General features: G+C 42.7%; 1 protein-coding gene across 1 annotated transcript; it reads right to left on the minus strand.

The window, feature by feature from the left end:
- Nucleotides 1-213: 213 nt before the first annotated feature.
- Nucleotides 214-6,798, minus strand: kynu (kynureninase; the record flags this gene model as incomplete). The annotated part of the gene is made up of 13 exons (XM_079264104.1): nucleotides 214-353; nucleotides 1,228-1,458; nucleotides 1,541-1,626; nucleotides 1,810-1,862; nucleotides 2,880-2,953; nucleotides 3,050-3,148; nucleotides 3,240-3,386; nucleotides 3,564-3,638; nucleotides 5,048-5,119; nucleotides 5,201-5,262; nucleotides 6,278-6,360; nucleotides 6,429-6,549; nucleotides 6,630-6,798. 13 exons carry the CDS (start codon nucleotides 6,796-6,798, stop codon nucleotides 234-236), a joined length of 1,392 nt encoding a protein of 463 aa, XP_079120230.1. The 3' UTR covers nucleotides 214-233.
- Nucleotides 6,799-10,488: the final 3,690 nt, after the last annotated feature.

Here is a 10,488-nt window from a genome sequence, read left to right on the forward strand (position 1 = left end):
ATTTAAAACATGGATTATTGTTGCTTTGGGCAATGAAGGCTTAAAACAAGACAAAGGAATTTTCTTCATGTTTTCTGTTTTTCCAGTTTTATTTGGAATAATTCAGTTTATAATCTCCTATCCAGCATTAAGAGCTCTCTTTCTGTCTATCATTACAGCTGTCAAATTCATTCGCTGGTTTCCAAAGCTCACATTTCTGGCAGCAGAACAACCCCACTCGTCTTTACTAGTCTTTATTGGCTGCTGGCAGCGAGAGCTTCTCCAAGTGCCGTGATGAAGCGGTGGACATCGCTGAAGGAGTTGTATAGGGGCACTGGAGCAACTCGTAGCACACTGGGCTCCCTCATGTCACACTGGGAAGCATAAAAAACAAAAACAATTTTCAGAAGTTCATTTAGAGCCAAATTGTCAGTTAATGAGCAATGGTTGGTATTAGTATTAATCTTTCCAACATCATGAACGTACCATCCAGAAGTAGGAGCTCATCACTAGCTACATTAAATCTAGTAAAACAAACCCATAAAATCCCACCTTAAAACTGTTTGTAAGTCAAGTTTCCCCAGATAAGTGTTGTTATAAGCATACAAAATGTACTGTTGAGGGGACTTTAGGGTCCCATTAGATAAGCTTTATGTATGGCACACAACTGCTGTTCAACTCATTTCAGCCATCACTCTTCCAAATCCTTAAACACACTGTAATTTTCCTAAACCAGGGGTGCCCAGATCTGGTCCTTGATGGCCACAATTCTGCAAGTTTTCCATGTACCCCTGCTCCACCTGACTCCAACTAATCAGTTATTTTGCAGAAGTTCATTTGCTGTTGGATCCATTTAATGGAAGCCAAGTGTGTTGGAACAGGGATATATCAAAAACCTGCAGGACAGCGGCCCTCAAGCTCTGACTTTGAGCACCCCTGCTTTGCACAGTTGAAGCCTCCCGGACCTTTGGAGGGACCCCATATCCAGTTCCAGAGCTACTACCTGCCAACTTTTAGATGCAACCATTCTCCAACACACCAGGCGTCTGCAGAGCTGAATGACATGCAGATGAGTAAATTCAGTCATTTTACTCAGGTGTGTTGGAGAACTGATGCATCTAGAAGTTACAGGATGGTACATCTGCAGGCCTGGACTTGGGCACCCCAAGTCCAGGGCTCTAAATTTAGTCATAACTTATGACTAAGTTTTAGAGCCCCCATGTATTAATTAATACATGAGCTACTCACAACGACTCCCCTCTTCTCCAGCTCCTGGTGGACTTTCCTGATGGGGACAGAGAAGGAGAGCGACAGCTGGCAGCCTCTTTGCTGAGGATCAGACGGGGTGATGATGTGGACATGAGGTTTGTGAGGCTGTGTTGGGTCTTTAGTGTAGTAGTACTGAATGAGATACTCCAGGTACCCCGTCAGCAGGATGGACTTCCTGCGCAACGCTTGCATGTTTGTCATGTTAAAGACCTATAAAAAAGGCGTAGTTGTTCAGTAGAAGAATATCTTAGCCAGAAAAGTCATAACAATGTCAGATATGTAACTGCAGTACCTCCAAACTGGCCTGTAGGGGGCAGACTAACAGAACTGGTTGGTTTGACAGTCTAAAGCCGTTTACTCCAGGCTGCAAGTCCAGCTCTGAAAATTACTTCAGTTTATCAGTAATCTGAAGAATGAATTTCAAAAACTTGATAAAAAAAGCATGTTTTGTCTCTAAAAGGACATAAATGAAGCTGTAGATAGTATCAAACAGCAACTCAGCAGGCTTTAGAAAAGAAGCCTTGAAAAAAGGTTGAAAGAATACAGAAAGAATTTCCTTACCGTTGGTCATCTGGAAGCGAGTTTTCAGGTCGTGCCCCCACCACCCCAACAATCTGAAGGAGATAAATGTTAAATAGCAGGAATTTTCATGTGATGTTACAAATGAAAAGAAGTTTCTTTCAATAGTTTTTTTTTTTATATGTGTCCTTTGTTTATCATCTACCTCTGTAAAAGTTCACTTTGCTCTAACTGTTTAATTTCAAGATGTCTGCTGAGAGCAGTCTGATGCCTGGTGACTGTGGATGCTGTTGGAGGACAGTGAACTCATCATCATGGTGGAGATGATGTGAGCTTTGTGACATGGTGCATCATCCTGTTGGAAGTTTCCATCAGAAGATGCTACACTGTGCTCATACAGGGACATGGTCCGCAGCAGTACTCAGGTAGGCTGTACTAGTTAAACCATGTCAGAATGAAGCATTGATCCTGACAGCAGGATGGATCCATGTTGTCATGATGTTTCCAGCAGATTCTGATCCTACCATGTGAATGTGGAGCTGAAATCGAGACTCATCAGACCAGCAGCATTTCCCATCTTCTATTGTCCAATTCTGGTGAGTCTGTGAGAATTGTAGCCTCAGTTTCCTGTTCTTACTAACAGTAAGAACACCCGGTTGTAGCACCCGGTGTGGTCTTCTGTTGCTGGAGACCATCTGCTTCAAGGCTGGACATGTTGTCCATACAGAGATGATATTCTGCATATATTGGTTGGAACCAGTACTTATTTGACTTCCTGTTGCTTTTCTATCATCCTCAACCAGTCTGTCCATTCTCCTCTGACCTCTGACGTCAACAAGACATTCTGGTCCAGACAACTGCTTCTAACTGGATTTTTCTTCTTTTAAAATACTCTGCAACCCCTGGAGATGGTTGTGTGTGAAAATAAATAGTTAGACTAACAACGTGCCACATTCAGAGTCTCCTAAATCCCATTTCTTCCTTGTTCTGATGCTCAGTTTGAACTTCAATGAGTCATCTTCACCATATCTACATGACTAACTTCGTTGAGCTGCTTCCTTGTGATTGGCTGATTAGATATTAGTGTTGTTAAGCATAAAAATGTCACTTACGCTGGTTTGATGGTATGTTTATGCTTCTCATGGATGAATGCTCCCGCAATACCTCCAGCACCTGAGTTTATGTACTGCACAAAGCCAGACAGACGTCATTTACACACTCTCCTTTGTGGTTTGTGTTATTTTTGTTGTAAAGTTTCGACTCTGTTTTTCTGTCAGCTGACCTTGTAGGAGCACCAGCAGGCGAAGTCGACGCTCCAGTCATGGAGCTTCAGCTCAACGTTTCCTGCTGCGTGTGCACAGTCAAAGCCGACAATACAACCCTGACAAACATATATGAAGGTATTTGGAGCATTCTGGTGGTTTTACTGTAAAACAATAAACATCAGTTGTGCTAAAGTGTCCTTTCATCACCTTTCTGTGGCCAGCTTCAGTAATGGCGGCCATGTTGAAGTGTTGGCCCGTGTAATACTGGACACCACTGAGCATCACCACGGCGATAGAATCACCTTCCTTCTCGATCACCTTCAGTATGTCCTCTGTTCGCAGAGTCTCCTCTCCCTGACCAGACAGAAAGGATCATCACCTCACAGATCTTTCTTTCTGTTTGTTTGAAAGTTTTTTTTTTTCACAAAACACTGAACCTGAAGTTACTAAGAAGACGTGGAGTAGCACAGGAACTGCTTTTACTTATTATAAGATACGCTCCTGGCCGACTCTGAGCAGTGTTTGGCGTACCGGTCTGGGTGACAGCAACAGCATGCTGTGCTTGGGGTCAAATCCTCGCAAGCGGATCTGAGAGTCGACAGCGTACTGTAGACACAAAAGTCAGTTTGTTAGCTTGCTTACCTGTATTTTAATAGTCAGGAATGGCTGTCTATTGATCAAACTTCTAGAAAAATTACCAGAGCATGTAGATGCACAGATGTGCCACTGGATGATGCAAGAAAAGGGACAAAAGGTCTTTTGAGCATCTGGTGATAGCTAGCAGGATGCTTTATCCATCCCAAAGTTAGCTACTGATCTAATCAAGTAACTAAGTGTGGCAGATGAGATGATTACCTATTTTGGGTAGTAATTACTGCATCTGATGTAAATTAGCACCAGAGAAGCTAACAACCTTCTCTAGCTTCTCAAGGCCTTTCTGGGGAGCAGTTTTAGGAACCTCAAAGAAGAGTACTTAAACTCTATGCAACAAAGATCGCACAAAGCGATCAATGTCAATGTGAATGTAGACATCAGTGATGAAATTCCGTCCAGCAATTTTACGAGTTTTATTTATCAAACTAAGGTCAATTTTTTTTTATTTTCACATGTGACATATATGTAATTGACCAATCAGAGAAGGCACGTTGACTGATAGCTCACCAGCTGCGAACTATGCAGGCATCAATTTAGCTGATTCTTCTTCTTCTCTGCTTCTTAAAGTAAGCAGCTAGCTGCTAAAGCAGATCCTCCAACGGTCTCACGGACGTCCTAAAGTCCGTCCTGAAGCGGTCTTGATCCAGCTTCAGATCTTGGGTTAAACAATGAAACTAAGTTCTCCTTTCTTTTCTAGAACAGGAGGAACCCAGCGCCTCTTTCCCTTTTCTTCTGCAGCATCATTTGTTCAGTTTTGTATCAGACTTGGTGTGAAGACAGGAACGTTGATAATTCCCCTCCGAATTATTCAGTTTTGTGTCATTTATTTGCATCGGCTGTGATGTGTAAAGACCTTTACTCGGCACGACACACATTCCCTGTAGACTTCATGGAAAAATGGACATATTATGGAAGTTATGTTGGCTATATATATGTTTTGATATAAATAAAAAATAGTAGAGTTAAGTTTGTTTGGTTAGTTGAATTACTGGATACAGGATGGATTCTAAAGTCTGAAGCGGCCGAGGAGTGAGAAGAAAACCTTGAAAGAGCATTATTAAATATATTGATATACCTAAGTAATAATGATATTGAAGCACGGCAAAGCATAATCTAACCATAACCCTCAAATTTTTTGCTAACCCCTAACCCCTAGCCCTAACCCTACGTACCTAGTGTGAAGCATCAGGCTAATTTATGAGCCTTGGACGATGTTTTAACACCAGCAACAGCAACAATCAGAGCAAACATGCCATCATCTCTCACATCTTTCTGCTTTTAATTTGATCAGATTGGGATTTTAAGACACACAGAAGGTGTGACACATTTTCCCCGTTGATCCTAACATGAGACGTACTTACATGATCTGAGGGAAAGGCCTTGTCCTCCAGTAGGATTTTGTGTCGTGCCGCAGTGGGTTGGTAAAAGGAAAGCTGCAGAAAAACAGGAAAATGACTGCACTGCTGTGCCATGTGAAGCAGTTTGGCTCAGGTGTGTCCCAGCTGGTGTTTTACCATTAAAAGGTGCAGATTAACCGTCAGGCCATTCATCAGAGCCACCTCTTCAGTTCTGGCTCCTGTTAGAAGCAACCAAATGCATCTTATTTTCTCATTTATCTCTTTTTAAAGACTTGTGATCTGAGCGTGACCAGGAGGACCTTAGAAGTCTTAAAACATGTGTTGACTCACAGCTTCTCATGAATAAAAACACAAACAATCAACAATCTTTACAACAAGGAATTTCAGGAAAACCCAAACGTTTAAATTGAAATTGATCGAATGTTTCCAGGTCGTCAGTAAAATCATGCACTTGAACTTCAGACTTTACTCATCCGGATAAGACGAGTGCAGTGACCCACACGGAGAAAAATCATGAAAAATGTTCCATATGTAGTGACTAAACACAAAGCAAGCACAACATGGAGCTGAAGCTGATGTTTACATCATGAATAAATGATTTACTGTATGGTGGAGAATCAGTTCTGCTCTATGAAACAATGGAAAAGATAAAAACTACAAAAAATAAAAACATTCAGCATATTGATATAACAACAAATTGTCCAGAAATTAAATATCAAAGTAGTTACTTGAATTTAAATCTTAAATGATTATTATTATTATTGTTATTATTGTTTATTCTTAATAATAAATATATTTGTGTTTTTAACTTTGTAGTGAGTTTTCTGTTTATTTTTCTCATTTATTTCACCTCATGAATGTAATGATTTTCATCGAATGTCATTTTGTCATTTAATTTATTTCATTTCCACAAATGTGTTAATTACAAACATTTAAACTGAATATGACTTATTATTTATTGATAAATCTTAACCTCCTGTTTGGCAGAATATTTTAATTCCTAACTAAATTTTTTTCTCCAAAATCCTTTTGTTCCTTTTACAGTTTCATTATATTTGACTTATTTATTTAAGTTGAAATGCCCTAATTTACTTTTTAAAAAGATGTAAAGAAATAAGTTTTTTGTCTAATATAACTGTAGATTTACAGTTAGTTTATTTATTTGGCATTTTCTCAGTGTATTTATGATGCACTCTGCGTCAGGTGTGATGCATCTCTGCTGGTGTTTCTTACCAACAACATCAGCCATCAGCCCCTCTATGTTGTTTTCCGCCCACGCCCACGGCCTCGAGCCCTGTGTGTGACCGTGAACTCCTCTGTAAGAGAGCATGTGGTGAAACACACACTTTTAGAACATTTTCGTCATAAAAGCGTGAATACACACGTTTTGGCCCACTTGTCCAGCTCCTCTTCCAGATACTTTCTGGCCAGTTTGGGCTGAAGTCCCAAAGAGTTTCCCACGAGGTAAATGCTTTCCTGGCTGCTGTCCACCAAAGACAGATCACCTGCAGGAACACAAGCTTGTACTGATAGTTTGCATGTTCTAACTATGTCCATCCATCTCTAACATGCTGCTTTTACTCACAGTTAGGCAGGTCTGCCAGCTTAGGCACCAGAAAGTGTTCCCTCAGATGTTTCAGGTTGTCATGTTGGTCAAAGTAAGAAGCCAGCTGAGCCGAGGTGGGACTGCAGCTCAGAGATGCAGCAACTTTCTCCACGACGTCTCTGGGATGAGCGCTGGCGACTTGATCCATCTCTGCAGAGAGACAACAGTCCAAACGGCACGTTTTCCTGATGAAAGCCAAAGATTCTTCAGGAAAACAACGAACAGCAGCTTGTTTAACGAACAGACACGAAGGTAAACATACGTGTATGTCTGATTTTCTACCAAACACTGTCTTTACGATTTAGTCCAAGCAGAACCAAGAATCTCTCTTTCTTTGCTGTAAATCCTCATCATTAATCCACACACACATGCAGAAGGAGGAGGTGATGAGGCAGCAGGAGACGCAGGTGGAGATGCAGGAGGAGTCATAGGAAAGGCACAGGTGAAGATGATGAGGCAGGAGGAGGCGCAGGAGGAGACAATGAGGCAGGAGAAGGAGTGGCAGGAGGAGACAATGAGGCAGGAGGAGGTGCATGAGGAGGCGCAGGAGGAGAGATGAGGCAGGAGAAGGTGCAGGAGTAGATGCAGGAGGAGTCATAGGAAAAAGCACAGGAGGAGACAATGAGACAGGAGGAGGTGCATGAGGAGAGTTGAGGCAGGAGGAGGCGCAGGAGCCGATGCAGGAGGAGTCATAGGAAAAAGCACAGGACAAGACAATGAGGCAGGAGGAGGAGTGGCAGGAGGAGATAATGAGACAGGAGGAGGTGCAGGAGGAGAGATGAGGCAGGAGGAGGCGCAGGAGCCGATGCAGGAGGAGTCATAGGAAAAAGCACAGGACAAGACAATGAGGCAGGAGGAGGCGCAGGAGGAGAGATGAGACAGGAGGAGGTGCAGGAGGAGACAATGAGACAGAAGGAGGTGTAGGAGGAGACAATGAGGCAGGAGGAGGCGCAGGAGGAGAGATGAGGCAGGAGGAGGTGCAGGAGGAGAGAGAGGTGAGCATTAGTTCTACATGACATACTGAAGCGTTTATTTGACATGAAACTGGTCAGACTGGAAGCAGATTTTTTGTGTGATGCACATCTGACACACACAACACACACACACACACACACACACACACACACAATGATGATGATGATGATGATGATGATGATGATGAACCGAGTATCGTCTTACTTCTGTTTGTCCAACACCAACACAGCCACAAACTGGGTTCATATTTGCATGAAACAAAGTGGACCAGTCTGAACACGGTGTGTTTCAGGGAAATGAAACGTTGCTTTGACACAACGCCTCACCATGGCAGCAGGTGGGCTGTAAGAAAACCTTCTAACGGGCCTTTCTGGCATCAACACGTTGGTTCTGCTGCAAGGTGGAGACGAGGAGCAGCAGGTCTCCTGCAGCCTTCCTGAGGTCACAACATCTCTGCGTAGAACATTCTGCTTGTTCATGTTCAGACTTTCTGTCTGCTGCTGACCGAAGCTTGACCCTCAGTCACCACACACTCTGTAGTTTCACACGTTCACAAGGTTTTACTGTGTTTCTATGCTTGTTTCTGGTGTTAAAGTCTTCCTGCAGGTCCCGTCTGTCCTTCAACATCATTAAAACACAACTAAAAACATGAAAAGCAAACCTGAGAAGTGAGTTTGGAGTATTAAAAACAGTCAAACACACACACACACACACACACAGCCGTCTCAGATGTGTTTCTTCTGTCATGTCAGACCTGTAAGATGTTCTCTGTAGTTTTTCTCAGCTGATGATCTACTATGTTGACTTGTTCTTTACCTTGTTCTGAAGTAGCAGCTGAAACTCAGTCCTGTTTGCAGATCTCAGTCTGACTCCTCTGAAGCGCTCTTTAACCCGCTGGACGAACTCTCAGGTTAATCATTTCTCTGATGAACACACGTCAGAGTCCAGATAAAAGCCGTGGTTGCACACACTCCTAATGGCTCAGATACTCATGTGATTCTCAGCCCGACTGCAGCACGTTCCTCATTTCTCTACTTTCACTTTCATGAAACTGCACATGATCTCCATTCTTCTGCTTTCTGACTCCACCGGACGTCAGACTGGTCTGCAGGATTTGCTCCCATTCAGCACTGGGACCGCACATGGAAAACATGTTGTTATAAAGAACAAAGGAATGAGCACAGTGCTGCAGGAAGATGGACGCTTGTAAAGCTATTTGTTCTCTGGTTCCCATTAAAACTTCATGATACTGATCTTGTCTCTGATTTTTATCTTCCAGTTGACCAAGTTCCCCTTTGTGTGTGTGTGTGTGTGTGTGTGTGGATCTTCCCTGTGGAAGGAGCTGCTCATGTCCACTAGACGGCAGCAAAGTTCCGTCAATAGACACAAATATGATACATTGTAACTCATGTTCATTAGGCCCGAGCACCTTGGCGGTGCGAAGGCCTATTGTAATTGCAGTGTTTATTATTATTATTATTATTATTAGGCCCGAGCACCTTGGCGGTGCGAAGGCCTATTGTAATTGCAGCGTTTATTATTATTATTATTATTATTATTATTATTATTATTATTATTCTCCTAATAAATGAATTGCTTTTTTGGAGGCCTGAACATGCTCAAAAACTCACCAAATTTTGCGTACCCCCCCAAGGGAATGTGAAAAATTTGATATTTTGAGGTGCTCCAGAATGTTTGGGTGAAACTGAATGAGAGCGCCACCTATTTTAGGTGCCCCGCCAGTGCATGTCGTTAATCTTTATGAAAATTCATACACATGATCTACATGCTAGGGCGAACAAAAAATCCTCTTAATGTCATGGTGAAATGTCGACAGGAAGGCGGCCATTTTAGGTCAAAGTCAATATTTTGGCGTTTTAGCACCTCGCATTTTAACGAACTCGTCCTAGAGCTTTTATCCCACTGAGCCACAAATTGCTGAGGATGTTCAGGAGGCATGTGTGATTAAATGTTGTGTTATTTCTTCTAATAGGAGACTTAGTTTACGAGGGGCGGGGCCTCAAAGTTTGATGTCCCGCCAGGAAAAATTAAACGGATATAACTCCCACATAAAGCAACATTTCTGCACCAAATTTGCTAGATATGATGGCAGTCCCCTCCTACAGAGTTCTATATGTCAATATTTTGATTATGAAATAGCCACGCCCCCTGGAGGTCAAAAGTGTTGTTTTTTGCTCACACACCCATAACTCTGGCTTGGTAGACACCACATGGCCCAAATTCACTCAGGCATCACAAAACATGTTGGTGAAGAGATCTGGTAAAGGACGTTGCTCTACGCTGCACGGCGTGCCCGTGACGCCATGGCAAAGTTCCATGCGGCGGCGTGGCATCATAAATCACTATAAAATTGTCAATTTTGATCTGATCACCCTAAAACTTATAGGGATTAATAAGGGATCAGTCCTGAACAGATTAATGTCAGCATTGCTGGTGTAGACCTAAGCCCCGCCCACTTACAACAGGAAGTGGTTTTTTCCACGTTTGAGGGTCATGCTTCTAAGCAAATGGTCCAAAACACTTGAGCCTCCTCCAAAACATGTCAAACCCTTTCATGATGCCACAATAAAAACCTCAAGTCGCTACGCTAAACGGGACATGGCGAATGGCGGTCCAACGCCATGAAACAGGAAGTACCTGTGACCAAGCCATGGAACCTTGGACCGCCACCAAACTTGCCATGACTGATGACAGTAAGGCCCTGAACTAAGCCCCATTGAAACATTATGGAATAAATGGACCATGTCTCCATAGCGCCCCCTACAAAATTTCAATCAATCAGCCCCGCCCACTACATGGACCGACATGAATAAAATTCAGCACAGTTGGAGAACCTGCCAGT

Source organism: Telmatherina bonti, assembly GCF_933228915.1.
Source record: "Telmatherina bonti genome assembly, chromosome: 24".
Taxonomy (NCBI): domain Eukaryota; kingdom Metazoa; phylum Chordata; class Actinopteri; order Atheriniformes; family Telmatherinidae; genus Telmatherina; species Telmatherina bonti.